The sequence below is a fragment of the Neoarius graeffei genome, chromosome 9 (assembly GCF_027579695.1).
Source record: "Neoarius graeffei isolate fNeoGra1 chromosome 9, fNeoGra1.pri, whole genome shotgun sequence".
NCBI classification, from domain to species: domain Eukaryota; kingdom Metazoa; phylum Chordata; class Actinopteri; order Siluriformes; family Ariidae; genus Neoarius; species Neoarius graeffei.
Window position 1 is genome coordinate 83,229,059 of NC_083577.1, and position 25,228 is coordinate 83,254,286.

The window sequence follows — 25,228 nt, forward strand, 5'->3', positions numbered from 1 at the left end:
CAAGAAAAGCCGAAAGTCCTTCCCACGCCATGCAGTCGGGCGGCGCCGAGCTCCGTTTCCGTAGCCCTCGGCCTCTCACCTATATAGCTAGGGTTACAGTGGGGGGCGTGTCCTCTGGTAACCACAAGAGTTTGACTTCCCCACTCGCATCTGTAAATGGTACATCATGCCTTGCCAGACAGCAGTAGGTACCATTTTTATGATGGTCTTTGGTATGATCCATTTTATGATGGTCTTTGGTATGGTATGATTGGAGAACTCACGATCTCCCAATCGAGAGGTGGACACGCTAACCACTAGGCCATCTCGCGGTAATCAGCATTAAGGTACAAGTATAAATACTCAAATGTTAAAGCTTTGGAAGAGCATCTGTTTTAACTGTATTGAGTTTAAGGTGGCATCCAGTGCTTGAGCTCAGGTATACAGGCTAATAAAAATGGACAGCGTTAGATCTGGTTCACGTCGTCTGCATAACAATGAAAACTAAGGCTGTGCCCATGACAACGAATAATATAGCCAAGGGGGAATATGTAGATTCTGAAAAGAAGTGGACCGAGCACAGATCCCTGAGGAACCCCGCTGAGTAGCACAAGCTGAAGAGGATTTGTGTTTGTTGATGGAAATGAAATGGCTGTCAGTGCGATGGGAGGGAAACCTGGAGAGGGCTGAATCTGTTGTGCCCGAGGCTGAGAGTATGGTCACGTGAGTTCGTATCAAATGTAGTGCTCAGATCGAGGATCAGGAGAACGCTAAAGCTCCCTGAAGCTGCAGATCAGAAAAGGTCATTGGCACGTTTCACAAGTGCTATGGAAAGGCTCATACAAATTGTTGCGACGTATGCTTGAAGCTTTTTAGTGCATTTCGGTGCAAAAGGAACGTTGGACATTGCCTTCTCGGCATCTAGATCATTTGTATCGAGAACCTTCTTTCAGAATTGGTGTAACGGCTGCTTTTAATTCCCACAATGCCATAAGCAAGGCTGTGTACAAAATATTCATGATATTACTGCACTTTAAATAGATGGCCTAACTGTAACTTATTTTCACTTGAACACTGCTTCTGCGGTAAACAGTGCCGTCTTTTCTCTGCCTGTGTCCCAGATGACAGGTAGCGTCGGTGGAGCGATCCCAGGACGAGCCATGCGGCGTGTGAGCTCTGTGCCATCCAGGACACAGTCACCCGCCTACAGTACGAGTATCTCTCCCTCACGTGGGTCATTGCGGGCATCACCGGGCAGTGCCTACGGTTCACCCATCGTGACTGAGCCCAAGCCTCTGCCCAGCATCTTTTCCAGCAGCACCCTGCCCAACTCCCAGCGGGCCAGCTCTCCGTTCTCGGGCCAAAGGAACTCGCCCTCCACCCTGCGCAGGATGGGCTCGGGCGCCGGCCGTACCATCTCGCCCTACTCGGCACGTCTGGGCTCACCTCTCAGCGTGGCAGGGGAAGAAGGACAAGCAGCATCGGGTTCGTCTCCAGTGCGAGCAGGAATGACAGCCGTGCCGCAGCATTACGGGTCCACGTTGCCGAGGACGCTGCTGCACGAGGGCGCCGATCCCTACAGCACACACTCGTATGAGATCTACGAGAGGATGGTGCCACGACCAGACAGCTTGGCAGGTGTGTGTGTATGTGTGTGTGTGTGTGTGTGTGTGTGTGTGTGTGTGTGTGTGTGTGTGTATAGTGGTATATATTTAACAGTTATTCCATGAAATTGAGTCGTATATGCACTGAGCCGAGTCGGCTGTAATCCATGTACGACGCGATTGAGTGGAATAACGGTTTTATTCTCTCCACATTCACTGGATTTTGAGAAACAGAGCATTTTTATTTTTTGCAAATATGATTAATAAAAACTTTATACAAAACGTCCGACAAAATCATTTCCGCTTAGAATGTAAACAAAACGGCGAAATGACAGGAGCAATTTGTGAAAAATGCGATGATGATGATTCTTGAAAAATTAAAAAGATATGTTCTTCCCATCGAATACTTTTATTCCATATTTTGTTGCTTTTTTTTTTTTTGCATTTTTTGGGATTTTGTTTTTGAGTAGTTTTTATTTTGTCCTCGATTGGTTCAACAACAAGCGCTGCCATTTTCTTCTTCTTCTTTAGGGTTTTTTTTTTTGGTGGTTGGCAAATCAACTTAAAGGTGCATTACTGCCACCGACTGGGCTGGAGTGTGGAACAGGAGATACTGGGGGGGGGGGAACCAAAAACTCTGTTCTTTTAGCTACTTCTGTTTCTTTTAAATACTGAATAACAGTGATATATCTGACTTGATGCGCTCCGCCATTTTGTTTTTCTCTACTCACGGTATACAAGGATCCGTAAATTCTGCTTTATAAAACCTCTGATTCTGCTTTAAAAATGGCCGATTCTGCTTTATTTTCCCGTTTTATAACACTAAAAAAAAAAAAAATACAGCTCACATGTATGAAAACACTAGCAAACATGAGTACATTTTGAAATATTTTTTACTGAAACAAAAACAACTTGTAGAACTTATTATGGCTAGAACCTTACACAGAACCCTTAGATCAGTACAAAAATAACATTAATCATGATCGTTGTCCCACAGCAACCTCACAAGATCTTACGAGAGAAGATGCCGGTCATGCAAAACATTCAAAACCTTTCAAACTATGGGTTTCAGCCCATGAACGGTCTTAGTCTAATTTGAATTGTATGGCGAGAACAATTCAGCATTATTAATAATAATAATAATAATAATAATAATAATTTATTTTTTTCGCGGTCCAAATCCTGCGCTCTGATTGGCTGGCGAGCGGGTCTGTATCCTACGGTATAGACCCCAGTTACAGACCCCGGTTACAGACCTCTGGCGACTCGCTCGTTCACAACAACAACATACATAGTAGCAATTTTTGTCAACATTTATTTTCGCATTTCTCAGGAGAATAGCATTAATTTTACAGCATGGATAGCGATAACGACAGTGTTCACAGCGAAAGCGAGTTTTACTACCCTGAGGAAGAAGAAATAAAATAAAACATTTCAGGAGAAAGCTAAAAACCTGTAACTGTTGCTAACGCCGAGCAAAAACATGGCTGAATCCTGAATGACTCAATTTTGTATAAATATGGGACTACATAGGCGGCAAAATGTAGTTTTTTTCCTGCCATGGAAGTGCACTTGTATACCGAGGAGGAAGCCATTTGCATTACAGCCGTGAATGAGGATTCAAAATGGCGGCTCGGCTCGGTTTTCCCTTTCGGGCGCTCTCGTTTTCTGTTAGAATTTGGTAAAGAAAAAAATAAATATATTATTTAACGTCGGTCCGTATGGTGAAATAGCGTGACCTCGGCCTTGAAATACCTCGGTTACGGGATTTCACCATACGGCCCTCCCAGCTGGTAAATAACATATATATCTTTGATCAGTACAAAAATAACATGAGATCATATAAGAGAAGAACATGGCATTTTGATTCAATTCCAGTAAAAACAATGAAAACTCCGTGTTTCAGATCACAGATTGTCAACTTAAACTTGACTAAAACGTTACAATAACATCTTTGGTCATCACAAACATCATTTACATGGCACAGTGTGCTTGTCCTAGCAACCTCCTGAGAGAAAAACATGGCATTCACAGTTTCAATCCACGTTTAAATGGAAGAGCGTACCTTTTTTTTTCACCTGCAAGCGAGGGATCGGGGCGCTACGACTCGAATGATTAGAAATACACGCACATACCTTTTTTTGACCTGCATGCCGTGATCCACGCTGGTTTACGGCACTCAATATGGCAGATACCGACTCGAATGAGAAGAAAAACACGTATAATTCAGAGTCCTTCCCACGCCATGTGGCGCATAGGGTGGCGCCGATCCCCGTTTCCGTAGCCCTCGGCCTCTCGCATATAGCTAGGGTTACGGGGGGGGGCGTGTCCTCTGGTAACCGCGAGAGTTTGACTCCTGACTCGCATCTGTATTGCAGCGTGTCTTGCCAGATGGCAGTAGGTACCATTTTTATGATGGTCTTTGGTATGACCTGACCGTGAGTAGAACTCGTGATCTCCTGATCTTTTCCGCACCATATTTCTGTCGATTCCGTGAAATTTTCTGCTTTTATCACTTCGCGGGACCTACGGACCCCTGGGTATACTGTATGAGCTGATATCCTAGTAGTAGAGTAGCCAATCAGAGCGCGCGATTGCTCATATCCAGTGACTGTGGATAGAATAAATATCACGCATCCTTATGATTCCAGTCATGTGACATGTATAACAGGGTTCATCCATCCCACTGGATATCCTCACGCTGCTTTTTTTAGTATAAGCGTCTGCAGTATTAGTTTATTTCAAATTCGGACGCATTTCTAATCCCTTCAGTGACATTCTTATTCATACAGTGACTTGTTTTATAATCTTTCTTTTTGTGCAAGTTCTGATCAAACACCGAATCAGTAATACCAGTTTGATCTCTGCTAATTCCCACCAGCACATCTCACTTCTCTCTCGCTTCCTGTTCCTCTGTGATGGGTTTTGTTCCCATATCTTTCCATCTTATCTCCGTTATTTCCCAGCGTATAACTAATTGCTGGCTTTCCATATAGAACACAAATCCGGCGACATAATAAAACAAATCTGCCCCTATAAAACACGGCAGCAGATGACTGGTTTTCAGAAGCGCGCTCATAAAATGATAACTCTATACTGTAAACGTGTGGAAAATAAACGCCAATTCTCCGCGCTTTAGAATTGATTTAGGTTCCTGTCGTCTTCACAGCCATATGTCATTGTTGAAGCTGAATGAATAGGGAGTTAACAGCGTGTGCCATGGGGAAGAGTAGAACAGAGGAGCGAGCCAGTGGGAGGATGATAGAAGCTTTGCTGCGGCTGACAGCTCTTATGGGCAATTTATCCATAAGCGCTGACGGATAGATCTGTTGTGGTTCCTCGGCGTGGGCGTCTGCCGAGCGCTTTAGCGCTGACATTTCGAAAGCTCATGGAAGTGAATTTTCTGCGACAGGGCAACACTCCTGTCCGTCCTCATCCGTCTGGTTCCTTTTTCTTCCACACCAATAGGAGTTTGATTTAAAACTGCTGTGTGCCACTGTGTAGTGAGTCAAGAATCTCTACTGTGGTTTCGCTTTCCTTTTTCGGGAGCCCGGTGATTTATTTGTGCACGCTCAGGAAATTGCTGGCCATTGTGATCGGTTTTATCTAATAGTGATGGCCCACACAGGGAAGCATTTCAATTCAGGCTTTTATCTGTAGCCAGTGGAAGGCTCGCTCTTTAGAAAAGAAAATCTCTTCTATTCGCAGTGCAAGGACGAGCGCTGTGGTGAGGGGAGTGATGTGAGACGGGTTGGCTCAGACAAATTTGTCACTACGAGGCAGAATATTATACCAGATGTTTGAGTATGAAAAAATTTTAATTTTTAAAACGTACCTGTTAAGCTAGCGGCTGCAGCAAATTAGTGTACTGTGACGTACAGTGGTGCTTGAAAGTTTGTGAACCCTTTAGAAGTTTCTATATTTCTGCATAAATATGACCCAAAACAACATCAGATTTTCACACAAGTCCTAAAAGTACCGTAGATAAAGAGAACCCAGTTAAACAAATGAGACAAAAATATTATACTTGGTCATTTATTTATTAAGGAAAATGATCCAATATTACATATCTGTGAGTGGCAAAAGTATGTGAACCTCTAGGATTAGCAGTTAATTTGAAGGTGAAATTAGAGTCAGGTGTTTTCAATCAATGGGATGACAATCAGGTGTGAGTGGGCACCCTGTTTTATTTAAAGAACAGGGATCTATCAAAGTCTGATCTTCACAACACATGTTTGTGGAAGTGTATCATGGCACGAACAAAGGAGATTTCTGAGGACCTCAGAAAAAGCGTTGTTGATGCTCATCAGGCTGGAAAAGGTTACAAAATCATCTCTAAAGAGTTTGGACTCCACCAATCCACAGTCAGACAGATTGTGTACAAATGGAGGAAATTCAAGACCATTGTTACCCTCCCCAGGAGTGGTCGACCAACAAAGATCACTCTAAGAGCAAGGCGTGTAATAGTCGGCGAGGTCACAAAGGACCCCGGGGTAACTTCTAAGCAACTGAAGGCCTCTCTCACATTGGCTAATGTTAATGTTCATGAGTCCACCATCAGGAGAACACTGAGCAACAATGGTGTGCATGGCAGGGTTGCAAGGAGAAAGCCACTGCTCTCCAAAAAGAACATTGCTGCTCGTCTGCAGTTTGCTAAAGATCACGTGGACGAGCCAGAAGGTTATTGGAAAAATGTTTTGTGGACAGATGAGACCAAAATAGAACTTTTTGGTTTAAATGAGAAGCGTTATGTTTGGAGAAAGGAAAACACTGCATTCCAGCATAAGAACCTTATCCCATCTGTGAAACATGGTGGTGGTAGTATCATGGTTTGGGCCTGTTTTGCTGCATCTGGGCCAGGACGGCTTGCCATCATTGATGGAATAATTAATTCTGAATTATACCAGCGAATTCTAAAGGAAAATGTCAGGACATCTGTCCATGAACTGACTCTCAAGAGAAGGTGGGTCATGCAGCAAGACAACGATCCTAAGCACACAAGTCGTTCTACCAAAGAATGGTTAAAGAAGAATAAAGTTAATGTTTTGGAATGGCCAAGTCAAAGTCCTGACCTTAATCCAATGGAAATGTTGTGGAAGGACCTGAAGCGAGCAGTTCATGTGAGGAAACCCACCAACACCCCAGAGTTGAAGCTGTTCTGTACGGAGGAACGGGCTAAAATTCCTCCAAGCCGGTGTGCAGGACTGATCAACAGTTACCGCAAACGTTTAGTTGCAGTTATTGCTGCACAAGGGGGTCACACCAGATACTGAAAGCAAAGGTTCACATACTTTTGCCACTCACAGATATGTAATATTGGATCATTTTCCTCAGTAAATAAATGACCAAGTATAATATTTTTTGTCTCATTTGTTTAACTGGGTTCTCTTTATCTACTTTTAGGACTTGTGTGAAAATCTGATGATGTTTTCGGTCATATTTATGCAGAAATATAGAAAATTCTAAAGGGTTCACAAACTTTCAAGCACCACTGTACACTTTCTTTCCTCAGCTGCTTTCTCCTGTGTGGACACTGTTTCTTAACCCCATTTGGACAAGATCGAGGACGAACTACAGCTCTGAGATGATTAATCCAAGTTTTTCTGAGTGACTTCTACTGAATTTTTTATTTATTTATTTTTTTAAGTAAATGTTTTGGAGACGTCGACTAATCCTCATATTAATCCTGCATGTTTTCCCGACTGCTCGGTGTGCGTGGTTGCGTTAGGAATCCCTAAACTACTGCCGGGACATTTGTTAACAAATAATATCTGAAATTGTAATTTTCCTTTGTGTCCTTTGCTGCCCTCGGATCTCTTCAGACGCCTTGATTGATGACGTTCCAGGTGAAAACGTCTTCCCTTCTTGATGTTATTTCATTGTCCGTGTGTGTTCAGGTATATTCATGCATGCGTAGTCGTTCCATTTGTTCCTGTTAGTTGTATTTTTTTTTTCAAAAAGGATTTTCATTTTTTTAATCCTTTCATCCTCCTTTATTAGATTTTCACTAAAAACCAAAGGTGAAGCACTTCAGCTCTGTTCGTCAGTTGTTTCTCTGTCTAGCTTGCATGTCATGTTGTTCATAGAAACAGTGAGGAAATTGTAACACACTGATGTGCTGTTGGAGTGAGTCGTTTTCTGATTGCTGTGTCAGTAGTGATTGCGCCCCTGACAGTTCCAGATCTCACTATACAGACGAGCTGCGTTGTCTCCTCTCGCCTTGTCACTGTAGCTTCTGCTTTATCTTCACTAATGATGGCAGCAGGTGTGAGACAGAGAGAGTGAGACAGAGAGAGTGAGACAGAGAGAGTGAGACAGAGAGAGAGAGCGAGACAGAAAGAGCAAGCGTGAGCAAGACAGAGACAGACAGAGTGAGCGAGGCAGACAGACAGAGTGAGTGAGGCAGAGACAGACAGAGCGAGACCGACACAGCGAGCGAGACAGAGTGAGACAGACAGACAGAGAGAGTGAGTGAGACAGAGACAGACTGACAGAGAGCGAGCAAGACAGAGGCAGACAGCGAGTGAGTGAGACGGAGACAGACAGACACCAAGTGAGACAGACCGAGAGAGTGAGTGAGACAGAGAGCAAGACAGAGTGAGACAGTGAGAGAGAGCGAGACTGAGTGACCACAAGAGAGCGAGACAGTGAGTGAGAGCAAGAGAATGAGACAGTGAGCGAGACAGTGAGTGAGAGCAAGAGAGTGAGACAGTGAGTGAGAGCAAGACAGAGTGAGACAGTGAGAGAGAGCGAGACTGAGTGACCACAAGAGAGCGAGACAGTGAGTGAGAGCAAGAGAATGAGACAGTGAGCGAGACAGTGAGTGAGAGCAAGAGAGTGAGACAGTGAGTGAGAGCAAGACAGAGTGAGACAGCGAGACAGTGAGTGAGAGCAAGGGAATGAGACGGAGCGAGACAGTGAGTGAGAGCGAGCCAGAGTGAGACAGTGAGTGAGAGCAAGAGAGCGAGACAGAGTGAGACAGTGAGTGAGAGCAAGAGAGCGAGACAGAGTGAGACAGTGAGTGAGAGCAAGAGAGTGAGACGGCGAGACAGTGAGTGAGAGTGAGACAGAGAGAGAGTGAGACAGAGAAAGAGACTGAATCAGCTTCTTGTGCTGATTCATTAAAGGCTATTGACAAATTGTCTTGTCAACCCAACACTCACACACAGTCTCTGTCTCCCTTTCTTTCCTTCCTCCCCAATTTCTTTTCACTAATTTTCCCCTTCACAAGCCTTTTTCATTCTCTCCCCTCTATCTCTCTATTCAGCTCTCTTCAGACTCGGTTATTCCCACTGATTGGATTATTGACAGTAGAGTGGCACCTCCATTTTCCCTCAGAAAAGGCAGATCTTGGAGAAATATGTGCTGTCATGTGGTTTAAGTCTGGCTTTTGGAACACACACACACAACTCTTTTGCGTATTCAGTGTGATGTTATTATATTATTATATTTGTGATGTTCAGTGAATAATCTGCAGGTTTTCTCGTGTGTGTGTGTGTGTGAAGCAAACCCCAGGCTGCCATAAGCTTTACATTGTGTTCTCTTTTGTTTAAAGGCCAGAATCTGTGTCTGTCTTTAAACAAATTCCAGCCAGCTGCCTCTGGTTAAGCGTGTGCATGTGTACACTGGGTCTCTGTGCCAGGAGATTTCTGCCAAGAACCATCAGCAGAGCCTTCAGTAATAACTAATGAAGCTTCACCAAATGAGGATTTATTAGGCACAGCATCAGAGCTCTGCCCTGCCAGTGGCTCAGCTTTTCTCCTCATTTGACTCCGATGCGCATGTCCCGTGAGTGTGTGTGTGTAACACTGTTGAGTGTGATGGAGCGCTGTACCATGGCCGGGTTCAGTTTGCTCTCATCATTATGGCTTTGAGTCGGCCTGGAGACATCTCCGTATCCTCCAGAGCACACTGTGACAGACGCTGGCATCAAATTACCCAAAGTGCTTTGCTGTGCTCTTTGGGTAGGTTTATATCTGTAGGATTCCAGAACACACATTAAACTGTTTGTTTGTGTATTTATTTACACACAGGTGATAAAACCAATTTAAAGTAAAGACTGGTGCCTCTGTTCCACCAGAGGAGGTGTTTGTTTATTTTCCTGACATGTTTTTTGGCTCCACAAAGTTCTTGTAACTGAAACATTTTTATCCTGATGGGTGTGGCCTCTTCCAGAATGACTCCGCCCCCCTGTTGTAGGCTCACCCAATGGTTTGATGAAGATGAAAATGATGCAGGTCATATGGTAGAACTTTCAAAACGACCAGGTTTCACTCGATGGGAGAGTTTAGAGTGATGAGTCTAAACCACCATCATCAAAACACCAACTGAGGGAATATCTTTTAGAAAAATTGTGTTCATTTTCTTTAAATATTTAGAAGATATTTGTGAAACTGAAAATGTCACTTAAGCATGTTCCATCTTTAAGAATCATTCTGAGTTCCTGGTCTGAAGGAGGAAGAGCAGTGAAGGGATCCGTGAACGCCGGCTGTGTGAGTTCAGGGATCTGAGGTGAAGATGACCTTTGTGGCCGGAGAGTTGGCAGTGTGATCTAAACCGGCGTTTGGTGGGGGAGGGGGAGGGACTCCGACACTGTTCTGTGCAGTGTGTGTCTGACCGACCCGGGTTTCCACTGACGGCTGTGTGCTGGTTTTGTTTGATGGAGGTTGTAGACGTCTCAGTGAAACTCTTCAGTCGCAGCTCTGACTGAAAGAGCGTCTGGGATGAGTCAGAGTTTCCCACGCCGGACTCTGGGACCGACACGGACACCGTGATGGAGAGATTGTGCTGTCTGTCGTATTAACATCACAGAACCTGCTGTAGGATGAGCATTATAGAATGTGATGTCAGTTTCTGGAACATTCTGCAGGGTTCTGTAAGTTCTGCTTCAGCTTGTTCGAGCAAAATTGAGTGAGTGTGTGGATGATCAAGTGGGCGCAAGAGCATGAAAGTGCAACTAAACAACCCCCCGTCTCTCTCTCTGTCTGTCTCTCTGTCTGTCTGTTTCTGTGTGTCTCTGTCACACTCTCTCTCTCTCTCTCTCTCTCTCTCTCTGTCTGTCACTCTTTCTCTCTTTCTCTGTGTCTCTCTCTCTCGCGCGCTCTGTCTGTGTGTCTGTGTGTCTCTCTGTCTGTCTGACTCTGTCTGTCTCTCTCTCACTTTTTGTGTCTCTCTCTCACTCACTTTCTCTGTTTCTCTCGCGCTCTGTGTGTGTGTGTGTGTCTGTCTGTCTGTCTCTCTCTCGCACTCTGTCTGTCTGTGTGTCTCTGTCTGTCTGACTCTCTCTGTCTGTCTCTCTCTCTCACTTTCTTTCTGTCTCTCTCTCATTCACTTTTTCTGTCTGTTTCTTTCTCTCTGTCTCTCTCATGCTCTCTGTCTGTGTGTCTGTCTGTCTCTCTCTCGCTCTCTCTGTCTGTGTGTGTGTCTCTGTCTGACTCTCTCTCCCTCTCTGTCTCTCACTCTTTTTTCTGTCTCTCTCTGTCTCTTTTTGTGTCCGTTTGTCTCTCTCTTTTTTCTGTCTGTCTCTCTCTCGCTCTCTTTTTCTCTGTGTGTCTGTTTGCCTCTTTCTGTCTCTCTCTGCCTTGCACGTTCTCATGCCCTTTGTCTTTTTCATGCTCTGATGCTCTCCCTGTCCTGTTTTCTCCATCCCTCTTCTCATTTGTTCTCCCTGTCTGAAGTTTGATTATCCGTGAGACAGTTTGTTCTTCTGTGCTCTCTAGATTTTCCACTGCCTGTAGACTGACGTGTTGAACTAGGTTTACATATCTTCAGAGAGGTGTGTGTGTGTGTGTGTGTGTGTGTGTGTGTGTGTGCGCGCGCTTCACATTAGTATTCCAGTGCAGTCCAATATTAAAGAGTCTATAGACTTCATACTGCCACAGCAAGAATATTACCAGTAATATTACCCCGAGTTTGAATCATAAAACCCACGAAAGGTTTATGCCATACAATGATTTTTTTTTTAAAGGTGAAGAAAAGAAGAATGTGTCATGGAGTCCCTCTTTGCATCATGATCTCCATGGCACCAACGTTCTTCTAAACTTCCTTCATTTAATTTGTATTAACCGTTGAGTTATTTTTATTTACACCTTGTAGTTTCTGTGAGCTTTGAGAGTTGTGAAGCCCTGATTTCTCGGTTTCCACGTCGATATTCTACAGACCTTCGCCACACAACATGGACCAAGATCGTGATTTCTTGATTTGCCCAAATAAAGCTCACTGTGGAACGAAGCCCACTTTATTGGGCCAAATAAAGCCCACTGTTTTAATAACTTACCCACAGTAACGCTGTCTCGTCACTGATCTTTACCTTGCTTTGGTCAATTATTTAAAAGTCTCCCGTCTTCAGCTCCTTTGATGCAGGAATAATTCATGCTGAATCCCAAACCGACTCCTGTTCCCTGTACATGCTCACTACATGGGCTGCAACAGAATGGTCTTGTAGAGTCTACTAAGTACACGCTGTTTTTCTGGCACATGACACGATGATCATCAGTCTTTGCCTTTTTCAATTTCGTTTTTCAATTTTTGGGGGAAAAAAGGGGGGGAACGCTCGTGAGTGCTTTCAAATCATTTTTGGCTTTTAGTGTGGACAGAGATGTAAAAAAAAAAAAAAACACTGTGTGAGCAGGAATTTATTTTGAAAATCAGTGTTTTTATAAATTATAGCTAGGACACTTAAAGGAAATTTGAATGCTACAATCCCGTCCGAAAATACAGTATTGAAATGACAAAGCCTGTTCTATTTGTTTCTGCTATACACTGAAGGCCAAAAGATGAATGAGATGATGGCTTTCATTCCGCACCATTTATTACCTCTGGATGTGTTAATCAACTTGGAACGTTGAACCTACCGATTTCTCCAAGTGAGCAAAACTATTGGAACACGCACCCAAGAGGCGTTTTGTGTCGCGCAAGTGTGCCTTATTACATAGATCGATTGATTAACAGTTAATGGCTTGGTCTAGTATTTTTGGTTTTCTGTCCTGGGTTTCATCTGTGAAGACTGTATTTGTTGTCCAAAAGAATAAACCAACATGAAGACCAGAGAGCTGCTTATGGGAGAAACTGCGCTCCTTGAACAGGCTCGCTAACCTTTACTGATGATGTAACTCATGATGCGAGCAGCAGAATGAATTCAGAAGTCTGCAGAAACATTCTGTCTGTTAATTAACAGAGAAATGTGTCCAGTCTAATCGGGAGGAACTTCATCATGCAGCAAAACAGTGATACAAAACACACTGCCAACACAACTCAGACTTCATCGGGGAAAGGAGGAGGTTTTAGACTGGCCAAGTCAATCAACAGATATTAACCCAACTGAGCATGGGTTTCACCTCCCGAAGAGGAGACTGACGGGAGAAACGCACAACAAACGACATCTAAAAGAAGCTGCGGGACGAACCTGGAAAAGCGTCACAAAAGACGGTGAAGTCAGTGGGTTGCCAGGTTGATGCACTTATTACAAGCAATTGATATGATCAAATATTTAAGTTATTCCACAAAATCAAGTCGTACATGAGCTGATGTACGTGCCGACTCGGCTATAATCCGTGTACGACGAGATTGAGTGGAGTAACTGTTTTATTCTATCCACACTCACTGGAGTTTGAGAAACGGAGCATTTTTTTTCAAATTTGATCAATAAAAACTTTATACAAAACGTCCAACGAAATCATTTCCGCTTTAACAGACTTCTTAAAAACCTATCGATGGCGGCACGAATTGACTTCATTGTTGTTTTGTAGAAAGTGCCGTCTTGCTGTCAAGGTGTAGAACAGCTTTAGACATTTATTTAATACTTCCTTGGACATTTCAGAGCTTTTGAACCAGTCTAAAAACCATTTTTTTTTGTATTTTTTGGGCATTTTGTTTTCAAGTCGAGTTTTTATTTCATCCCTGGTTGGTTCAGTAACATGCGCCGCCATTTTGTTTTCTCTACTCACGGTAGGTATATGAGCTGATATCCTAATAATCATAAGTTCAATTTATATCGCGTCTTTCTCAAAACCCAAAGTCGCTTTACGATTATGGGGGGGAAAAAAAGTCCACCAAATAAAGGTCAGGGTGTCATTCCAGTGGTGTAGCAGCCACAGTTCCACCAAAAGGCGCACGAAAACAAGTCCCGCACAGCCGCCACGACGCTGCCGGGCAACATTGCTCGGAACATCGCGCCAGGCAGGCATTAAAGCACAGAGCGCTGGACAACCACGATGTTAAACTGAGCAACGAGCTCACTGCAGTCCATAGCGAGGAGCACAGGCATCACCCACGGCGAACCAAGGCCTGGAGGGAACCAACGCCCAAAACTGGGTCCGGAGCTGCACCACAACCGGTGGATAAAACACTCAAACATCAAACTACACTAAAACAAAAGAGAAAATAAAAATAAAAATCTCCAGTATCCTAGTAGTAGAGTAGCCAGTCAGACCGCACGATTACTCATATCCAGTGAATATGGATGGATGGGGGGGATAAATAAATAAGTGGGGCGCGGGGTTTTTTTAAAATAAAAAAAAAATAAAATAAAAATACTGTTCCAATACTTTTGCTCAACTAAAGTTGCGTTGTCTGCCACCAAAGGTGCCGTGTTGGAAGTCATTTAACACACCTAGATGTAAAGATCAGAAAACTAAAGCTGAGATCCTGATCGATCATCTCATATTCATCTTTGGAGCTCGATCCCAGATGTCTTCAGCGTGTACCCAAAAAACACCCGACCCAAAATGCTCCCAGTACTTTTGGAGGGGACGGTATATAAACAGCCCGAGAATGCACAGTTATCTGTGTTTGGCAGAGTGTCCCTGACGTCTCAGATCAGTAAACTTTCATTTTAATTAAAGTGCGTGTGTTTCATTTTAAGGCTGTGCGCTTGCAGGCACTGCTCACCGCCTGCTGTAACTTTACTCCCATCCCTCTGAGCTCTGCCTCACATCTGGACCGAAAGCATGACCACAGCGCCGAACCAATGCACACTATCCCTCTGGAAAATGAACACACACACACACACACACACACACACACACACACACACACAGAGTGTGCTGCACTGACTTAGTCATAAACCTACCGTATGTTTGATTTGCTTCACACACAGATTCTCTCCGTCACTTTCACCCAAACAAAAATGCAAACTCGGCTCTTTGCTCCGAGCTCAGAACGCATGCATAAATACGCAGGGCTGTAATTTAAACTACGGTAATATGCATGACCTCATCCGGGTTTTCCCTGGCAGATGAGACTCGGATTGGTTGGTAGGGTGCCAGGAGTTGCTGTTCATCTCCTTAGCTAAAGTACTGCGGTCTCCTTTAAAAGACATTCAGAATATTTCTGTCTTATGCATCGAGATTCTCCCTAAAAAGGGACTGAAACCGCACACATCAACATTTCGTATGGTAAATTTTAAAATCATATGTGTTATAATGTACACTGTAGAGTCTGTCGCTGCAGAGAAAGGTGCCTTTTTTATGATCTTATGATTAAAGGTCCCATGGCATCGTTTTTTCATTAATCGTGCGGTGGTCTCTAGTATGAATGAATGCCCTGTGAGCCGGTTTTGGTGAAAAAAATGCTGTGGTTCTCCTGTTTCAGGCTGTTCTAGTTTGCTGGAGGAGCGGGTGGCGGGAGAGCGACAGGATTTCAGCTCTTATCATTAATATTCATGACATGTAAACGTGTTACCTCTGATTGGCTAACAGCACTGTGACGCTACCTCCAGTGGGTCAGAACAAGCGGATGTGGGTGTCTTACTATGGCGAGAGAGAAGGAACAAACCGCGAAGGGAAAAATACCGCGCGCTGACGTCATTAAGGCGCGACTCGAGGAAATAAAATAAATTCAACAAATGTTTGGGTTTTTACTGAACAAACAAACAAATAAAATGAACGAGTGACTTAAAAAAAAGAATGTGGGTGTCTTTGTAAAAACTGTTTTGATTGGCTATTATAACAGAGCATGCTGCATGCTTTTTGGTTTTGTAGCGCAGAGTACCTGGCTGACTGCAGGAAGCGGTTAGCTGCACAGCTTATGTAGCCATTGCAAATGCACCGATTTTAAAACACGGCAAAACGACTTAACAGTTATACACTTACTTGTTGGGTGTTTGTGGCTGATGCGGCAGGGATGCTTGGTACGGACCCAGGCTTCAGTGACGGTTGATGTGCAAAACCTGCCCTGTACTGTCCCAAGTTGTGGAAACATTCCTCAGGAAAATGCTTCCGACAAACATACACCGTCTTAGGTAGACTCGACGGCGTATTATTGGAGTAAATAAAATTAAGCCACTGCGTCTTCAGGGGCTCTCCCGTCGGCAGTAAAAACAGACTCTTTTCTGTGTTGTCACATCCATGTACAGCGCAACTTCCATGTTTGGTGGCAACTTTTGAGCTGGGCGGGCAATCCATACAGTGGGTGGGAATCCAGAGGGGGGGCGTGGGGATCATCTCCCTTGCTGACGTAGTAAAGGGAAGAGCCTATCAACGCGCCATTTTGACGCGCCATTCTCAAATGTTGACAAAGGGTGGGCATAGTCTGGTTTACACATTATGAAATTTCTAGCCACTGGGGTGACTTAAGAAGGTCAGAGGAACTTATTTTAACGTTAAAAAACCTCAGAAAGTGAAAATGTCATGCCATGGGACCTTTAAGTTACTTTCCTTCCCAGGTGTGATGAGGCTGAGTGTCGGGTTTAGCGTCTCGGCAAATCCAAGTCCGAAAATACGTTTTATTATTGGCCTACAGATATATCAGATATATCAAACTAAGGCCGAATGGCTTTTAAAGCTCTCCATGGTCAGGACAGAAGAGCTGCAGCTCACACAATCTGCGCTGACGTCACGGTTTTCTCTTAAATTCTTCGCAGCTAAGGCTTTAACTTAAACCACATATGCGAGCAGGACCGATAATAATATTCCCCTTCGCTCTGAAAAGCCTCCGATTGTGTATGCCATGTGTTAATGTTCCCATGGAGCTCGATCACACACACTTCCCTCAGGACTCTGTTTGCAGGACCAGATCTGTAAAGTCACTCTTATCCTCACGACCTATTTCTTTGCAGTCCTGCCAATAAATCACCACAAAGCTGGATCCAGAGACCGTCCAGGTGTGTGATGAATCTGGAAACGAGTGCTCTGTTGTTTATACTGTTTTACAATTTGTCTTCAGCAGGTCTGCGATCGTCCTTCGCGAGTCAACACAGTCATCACGGAGCTGATCTGCACTCAACTGTGAGTCCAGACCGCCATATTGGACCCATCTACGAAGACCGAGCCTTTCACGGGCCCCTGTATCGCAGCCCCAGCCACCTTACACACGCCTCCCCACTTTACAGATCGCCTTCAGGTAAGAAGCTCGACACACTCGGCTTATAGCTAGCGACTCAGAAGCAGTTCGTTAAAGTAGCGATGAGCTTGAAATGGAACGGAGAGTTGCTTTATTGAATACGGAATTGCTTTTTAGTGTCTTATTTTAGTAGTTATTATTAAAGGAGAACTGAAGGCAAATTTTTTTATGATCAAAATTCTGTTTCTCACATTTTATTAAATATAGGAATGCATTTCTGATCGCTATTTTGTCGCTGCTATAGCAAGTTATGAGTGTTTGAAATATGGTCTGTAATATATCAGTCCATATGTCAAAGCAACGGACGTAAACGAGATTCGTTGAGACCTGTGCGAGACATCATAGGACGGAAGTAAAACGTACAGCGGAAATCAAAGCGACCGACATCTGCCAACATTGTCAGAAGACATGCACGCTCTTTCGAATGCTGATATAATCAAGCCGGAAGTTTTCCCTGCGTCCGAAATCGCTCCCTGCTCACTACATAGTGAGGACGCCATTTTGTAGTGCTGTCCGAAACCTTAGTGAGGATTTTGTGGGAAATGCGCTCAGTATAATATGGATTTATTACAAAAATAAATATATTATTTACCAGCTGGGAGGTCCGTATGGTGAAATACTGTACCGTGACCGAGGTCTTGAAAGTACTGAGCGAGGCCCTCTGGGCCGAGGTCAGTATTCAAGGCCGAGGTCACGGTATTTCACCATACGGACCGACCTTAAGCTGGTAAATAATATATTTATTTTTTTCTTTACCAAATTCTAACAGAAAACGAGAGCGCCCGAAAGGGAAAACCGAGCCGAGCCGCCATTTTGAATCCTCATTCACAGCTGTAATGCAAATGGCTTCCTCCTCGGTATACAAGTGCGCTTCCATGGCAGGAAAAAAACTACATTTTGCCGCCTATGTAGTCCCCGATTTATACAAAACTGAGTCATTCAGGATTCAGCCATGTTTTTGCTCGGCGTTAGCAACAGTTCCAGGTTTTTAGCTTTCTCCTGAAATGTTTTCTTTTATTTCTTCTTCCTCAGGGCAGTAAAACTCGCTTTCGCTGTGAACACTGTCGTTATCGCTATCCATGCTGTAAAATTAATGCTATTCTCCTGAGAAATGCTGGCAAAAATTTATAAGGTTTTTGATAATCTTATAAATAAATCTTATAAAAAAAAGATAAATGTTGACAAAAAATGTGACTATGTTTGTTGTTGTTGTGAACGAGCGAGTCGCCAGAGGTCCGTAACCGGTTCCGTACCGTAGGATACGCCAATCAGAGCGCAGGATTTGATGGAAACCGCACTGCGAAAAAAATAAATGCATGTATTTATTAATTTTGAAAACCCACCAGCCGCCTGATCTGGCACGTTTTAATTGTGCGACAGTAATGACGTAAATGCCAGCGCGACGGACTCGTCCTTATCCTGTCGTCTTTCCAGCTCTTCTCAGCTGGTTCGAAGTCGTATGGAATAATCTCCATCACTGATGAAGCTGGCAAATCTCGAAATTAATCTAAATTGGAACGATACGGCGATCTGGCCGCTGTGTAAACAATTTTCAAAATGGCGGCGCTGACACTTGACGTTTCGAAGTCTCGCACAAGTCTCGTGAAGATCGCGCGGATAAGCGACGCCTGCTGTGGACCAAACGAACTAAATTCAACACGGCTAAAAACCGAATAGGCCGATAAGCGTAATATAGTATGCCAATACGAGTCACGATATAAGGTTACTAAAACCGAAAACGTAATTGAATAACACGTTAATTAAGAAATAAAGCAAGTTTAAAAATGACTTCAGTTCCCCTTTAATGACGAGTAGTTAGTTACTAATAATATCGGGTTACATGAGCTGCACAGACAGGGACTGAAATGGAAGACTTGGTGTGCTGTTAGCATGTGGTTTAGTGGTTGCTGTGCAGGGTGGGCGTCAGGGTGGGCGTCAGCATGTAATTTGGGTTTAGATGAGGGATTTCTGCACTGGACTGTGTACGCTGATCGTAGGTGTGCTGAGATTCTGAGATGGCTTCTAATCTCAAGATTGCTTTTTAAAATACGCATATTCTAGTGTCATTCTGTGTGTGGGGGTGCTCATGAGCTTATAAACCACCGAGACAGAGATACGACTAAGAGCAAATCTCCACGCTGGAGCCGATTATATTTCACCCTGCCTTCACACTGGCAAGTCACCGGCGACTGTTCTTTTGCTGAGCAAATTTCTAAGACTGGCGAGAAGACGTTTAACAGTTATTCCACGAAATCAAGTCATATGTGAGCTGATACCTATAATCCATGTACGACAAGATTGAGCAGAATAACTGTTTTATTCTGTCCACATTCACCGGATTTTGAGAAACGGAGCATTTTTATTTTAATTTTTTGCAAATTCGTTAAATAAAAACTTGACACAAAACACCAGACAAAATCATTTACGCTTAGAATGTAAACAAACCGGCGAAAGTGCGATAAGAATAATGGTTGAAAAATTTAAAAAAGATACGTTCTTACCGGGTTCTACACTACAGTGGTGTAGTGGTTAGCGCTGTCGCCTCACAGCAAGAAGGTCCGGGTTCGAGCCCCGTGGCCGGCGAGGGCCTTTCTGTGTGGAGTTTGCATGTTCTCCCCGTGTCCGCGTGGGTTTCCTCCGGGTGCTCCGGTTTCCCCCACAGTCCAAAGACATGCAGGTTAGGTTAACTGGTGACTCTAAATTGAGCGTAGGTGTGAATGTGAGTGTGAATGGTTGTCTGTGTCTATGTGTCAGCCCTGTGATGACCTGGCGACTTGTCCAGGGTGTACCCCGCCTTTCACCCGTAGTCAGCTGAGATAGGCTCCAGCTCGCCTGTGACCCTGTAGAACAGGATAAAGCGGCTGCAGATAATGAGATGAGATGAGACGTTCTTACCGGGTGACACAGTGGTGTAGTGGTTAGCACTGTCGCCTCACAGTTTATATTAAACTTTGGTCAAATATCTGTCACATTCTGCATTCTCTGCAATTTTTTTACCTTACGCAATACCAGAAAAATTCAGTTGAAATCAAGCCATTTGAGGCAAATTGGTCCGCCTCGGAAAAAACTTGGCATTTGGATTTCCCGGCAAACATTAATTTTCGTGACGTCGCATGCGGGACGCCTCCCTCTGAATCCTACGTCAGCGCTGGTTTGTTTATGAGAAAACGACCTGGTGGTTTTCTGCAAATTTCTTCAACGTTATCGCGTAATTATTAAAATGGTTAACAGATGTATCGTAGGAGGGTGTAGCAACACCAGTCGTGATGGGATTAGTACTCATCGTTTTCCAAAAGACCGGACGATGAGAGAGAAATGGGAGCGCTTGGTCTACACAGGCTGTGCACTGAAACCGTGCAAAGCTCGCGCAGCCTGCTGGCGCTTCCGCAGATAACGTCACGAATCTGGCTCCAGACTCCTTTGGGATTTTTCCAGACACGTTTTGTTATTTTATTTTTTTCTGCTGTAGACAGATGGCCTTGTGCAAAATTACCCTTCTGGATGAGTGTGTAAAGGGACATACTTTCATATTAAAAAAAAAAAAAAAAAACGAAATTGGTCCAGGATATGCACTTTAATGTTTAGCTTCATTGCATCCAACCGTGGCTGGTTCTGTAAGATGCTCAGTAAAACCTGCAGCTCGTTTCCGCATAAAACTGCTCTCACTGCACCTCAGACTACGATTTTTTTTTTTTTTAAAAGCAAAGGGTCGTCTCACACCAAATACTGACTTTCTTTCATTTATTATGGCTTACTGATGACTGTTTATAGTGGGTTTTTTTTAATGTTGAAACATTTCATTTCATTTCATTATTTTTAAGCCATTTTTGGTCGACAGCATTTCTTTACACGTGCCGAAGACTTTTGTACAGCACTGTATATGAATTTATAAACACTGAAAAAAGTGAGTTTTTAATAACAATACGTCCCCTTTAATATATCTGGAGAGAGTCTGTGTCCGTGTGTGTTTGCGACACATTGGCAAGAGACAAACCTGGAGCAACATGAATGAACTGTTAGCTGCTAATGTGAACACAGTCGTGCTTTTTAATCCCCCGCTGGCTGAAAGGCCCGAAGAGGGATTATGTCATAGCGATTTCTGTCCATCCATCCATCCTGGGAAGGGTACTCACTTTCTGAAATCAACTCCTCTCAGAATTTTTGGAGGAATTTCACCAAACTTGGCAGAATTCTTTGGTATACCGTATTTTCCGGACTATACGTCGCTCCGGAGTTTAAGTCGCATCAGCCAAAAAATGCATTATGAAGACGAAAAAAACGTACTGTATATACGTCGCACCGGACTACAAGTTGCACTTTTTTGAAGGGTTATTCTATCCATAGAATCTGTGATTCTATCTGATAAGCGGCGCGTGGTTACTGCGCGACTGCATTGTTTATTTAATAAACGAACAGCTGAGCAGTGATAACGCGCCCTTTGCCCTGTCTGATTATTTTAAATATCTACTACTATCTTTAATACTATCACTATCGTTATTACTAATGGCCTATATTATTATTATAACTAATATTAGTAGCCTATTACTGATGCATTAATCAGTTTGCTTTTAGAATATTTTTACCGGTAGGGCTTATTATCGCCCCATGGCTCTTTCATCTTTGTTATTAAAGCTGTAGTCATCATCGAGGAGTGTCATTCTTCATTTTTGTCGAATTTTATTTCATCAAATCAGAGGCCAAGTAGGCTATAGAGGATTTCGACGTGACGTCACAGGTCACGGGACGCCCCGGTGTCCGCCATTTTGAAGGTCAAGCTAGCTAATGTCAACAACATAGTAGCTGGTATGTTACTGTAGCAATGTTTACGTTCAGTCATTTAGATGACTGTTAAAACCTTTCAGCCTCAAGTTTTTCCTTTACTGTATTTACTAGTTTACTGAGCTAGCGCGCTAGCTCGGGCAGGCTGGGAGCTAGCGCGCTCGCTCCCAGCCTACCCGAGCTAGCGCGCTCGCTCCCAGCCTGCCCGAGCGCGCTAGCTCAGTAAACTAGTAAATCCAGTAAAGGAAAAACTTGAGGCTGAAAGGTTTTAACAGTCATCCAAATGACTGAACGTAAACATTGCTACAGTAACATACTAGCTACTATGTTGTTGACATTAGCTAGTGCTAACAGCTAGCTGCTAGTACACTGCTACAACACAGACACCGACCCTAATAATACAGTTCTTGGTCATTGCCTGGTAACAGCAAATTTATAACGGGCCATGTCTCAACAGACTAAGAAGTTATTTCAATGACATTTTAATAACATTTTGTTTATCCTGAGGACCGAAAGTAAATGAAAATGTGAACAAACCTTAGCTGTAATAAGATGGCGACCACCGGCTCCAGGGACGACCCGCTGATGTAGGCATGTTACCCAGCCTGATACAAAATATCTGTAGGCATCCAAACTCTTATACGCTTTCAGATCAATACCTGTGTATGGCGATGGGTTTTTAATGTGGGCCGAAGTCAGGTAAAGACGAGGGCTTCGTGTACTTCCGTACGTCATTGAACAATCCTGGTGGAAGCAGGTAAACGTCGTTCTCTAAGCCTGCTAACCTCAATTTTTGCAAATACCTCTCCCTCTGCTCGCCCTGTAAATGCCCTACGTCGCTGGATAGTGAAGGTGTTTTCTGCATCTCGCTCCTTTTTCTTTTATGTTTTTTCCCTGGTATTTCCCACACGCCTGACTGCAGGTCAGGAAGATCACCCGCGCTGCAAAGCCAGAAAAAGATAGCCTGGTAACGTGTACGGATCACGTACACCAGCATCATTGAATTTCTGGTGATATCGCTTCTTACTCGCGTCATCTAGGCCGGATAAAATACTCGACAATGAGACTTCGTCATGATCAACAGTGTATCGCTACCGGTAGTCGCCATATTTGTGACCGTCAAAATGGCGGCATAAATATTGTCACTATGGAAACAATGACGTAGGCCGAAATCCTCTATAGGTATAGCATCTCCAAAGACAGGTACGGTAGTAAAAACAACCGTCTAGTGAAAAAAAAACAACAACAACCGCTCAGAGAAAAAAACAGGCAGAAAGCTACATAGCGCCCTCTCGCGGTGAAAAAAAAAACATATATACGTCGCACCGGAGTATAAGTCGCATGGCCAGCCGAACCATGAAAAAGTGCGACTTATAGTCCGAAAAATACGGTATGTCGGTAATACGCATATTGCAATTTCATTCGATTCAGTCGCATTTTACCAGAGTTCCAACCCTTGATTAAAAAAATTATACTTTGACAATTTCATGAAGGTGCGTTCGCCTTCTGACATCAACTCCTCTCACAATTTTTGGCCGAATTTCTCGAAGCTTGGCAAAAGGCCTTGTTATACGGTACAGTATGACGGTAATACGCAGATTGCGATTTAATTTCGTTTGTGAAATTTTTCCCAGAGTTTTGACCCTTGATTAAATAACTTGTACTTTGACAGTTTCATAAGGGTGTGCGTTCTTCTGAAATCAACTCCTCTTCCAGTGCTTCGGTTCCGCTATGATATGTGCGGAGTATTCAACAGGTGGCACGCACGTCACTGGGTCGCTCAACAATGTCAACAACGGTGGACGCCACACAGCCCAAACCAACAAAAGTAAAGTGTTTATTCAAATCGTCACGACTCGACACCTCCTCCTCATCGGAGCCCTCACGGATATCGTGGTCACTCATTTCACTCACTAAACAAGTTAAAAAAAATGTAGATGTGGCAGACAATTTTACAATTGCTAAGAATTATTACCAGTTGCTAGGACGTTAATTAAGAGATTAATATTAAAACACACAAACATTAATCACACCTAATAAAACAAAAATAAATTATCGCTCCCGCTTGGGCTTCAAATGAACCATGTCGGGCTTCAAATCATTCAGGCCGAGCTTCAAATAACTATAACGCCCACAAAAACCATATTATTGTTATATTAATGAGTTCAACAGCCAATTTAGCCATGTGTGTTAATTTCTGTTACCAGAATTCTTATCCCCAAATATATGAACTCTACACCAATATAGAATCACCAATATAGATTTTTTTCCTCCGTGCTCTCACGGAAGGCGGTCGCATCTCTGCTCTCCTCTCCTCTCCTTTTTTTTTTTTTTTCCTGCTTGTGCTCTTTGTTTCGTTTCGTCTGCCTATACTTTTTTTTTTTTTTGAGAGAGAGAGTCTCTCCGCATTGAATTTCTAAACTAAAAAAGCATAATTTCAAAATTAGTCCGCGGCACCTCCGCAGAAGACTGGCCCGGCTTCGTCTCTACCGACGGAGATACAGTGATCCAGCTGATATCATGAAATAATTGTTTTGTTTTCTCGAGATCTCGAAATAACGGATGCCATATATTCTCCGAAGGAAGTTACTCGGTAACCACGGAAACATTTCGTGCATGCGCATTTCAACTACTGTGAAAGAAAACCGCAAACATTTCTCGCTAGTGTGGACAGATGCACTAAACTGTACCGGGATACTTTGTATCGATACAGTTATACCACTTTCGTACCGGTATAAGTGTGAACACAGCATAAGTCACACAGGCTTACATCCGCTTACAACACGGATAACTGTAAAACTGTAGGATGAGGAAACGGGACACAATCATCAACACCAAACACAATTACAGCATGCTATTGCTGATTAGACGTTGAAATAAAGTTGACATCACACCGAATCTGAATGTGAGATTCGTATACAAGTGAGAAAAAAAAAACAGATGACGTATTAAAAACGCGGTACACGTGTCCTCACGTCTTCTGGAGTCGGTGTGGATTGAACCGTTGGTCGAAATAGAAGGAAAGGAAATCACTTTGGACTTTTTAGAATCGCAGCTAGCGCGAAGTGTCTTTTTATCTCTCTCTGTCTGTCTCGGAGTGTACGCTCCAAACTCATCCCTGATAGGTTCTGATAGGTTTGCTTATAAGAGGTCTGAAGACAGCGCGTCTATAAATGCTTGCAATATGTTTGTACTCCGCTCCAGCACTCCGGAGAAAAGAGACGAGAAGATAAAAGGTCATTTGGGTCTTCTTACTCGGAAGTACCTCACTACAAATAAATCCATTTGGATCCCTGAGCACTGTTTGTGGTGGTTCTAAATTAAATCTTAATAGCTCTTTGCCTCCTCAGCTTTCCATTCACGCCAGCTTTAATCATTGGCACTTGTTTTGCCCGAGACAAACTCCGCTCTGATGCTCTGGAGCTAGTCGTGGCATAAATCAGACAAATAAATATTTTATCGACGAAGCTCCTGCGTGAAACAATCAAAAAGCTCACTGATGAGCATTCGCTTCTTGTCCCTATAGC

General features: G+C 43.5%; 1 protein-coding gene across 13 annotated transcripts in view; it reads left to right on the forward strand.

Moving 5' to 3' along the window:
* The window catches only part of LOC132892046 (plakophilin-4-like), a 412,882-nt gene that overhangs the window by 291,201 nt on the left and 96,453 nt on the right, over positions 1 to 25,228 (forward strand). For 11 of the 13 annotated variants that reach the window (XM_060930383.1, XM_060930384.1, XM_060930376.1 and 8 more), the window contains 2 exons: positions 1,101 to 1,617; positions 16,746 to 16,922. In XM_060930383.1, coding sequence (XP_060786366.1) covers positions 1,101 to 1,617; positions 16,746 to 16,922 — 694 coding nt within the window. The remainder of the gene's footprint in view (positions 1 to 1,100; positions 1,618 to 16,745; positions 16,923 to 25,228) is intronic. The other 2 variants (XM_060930377.1, XM_060930389.1) reach the window with 1 other exon arrangement.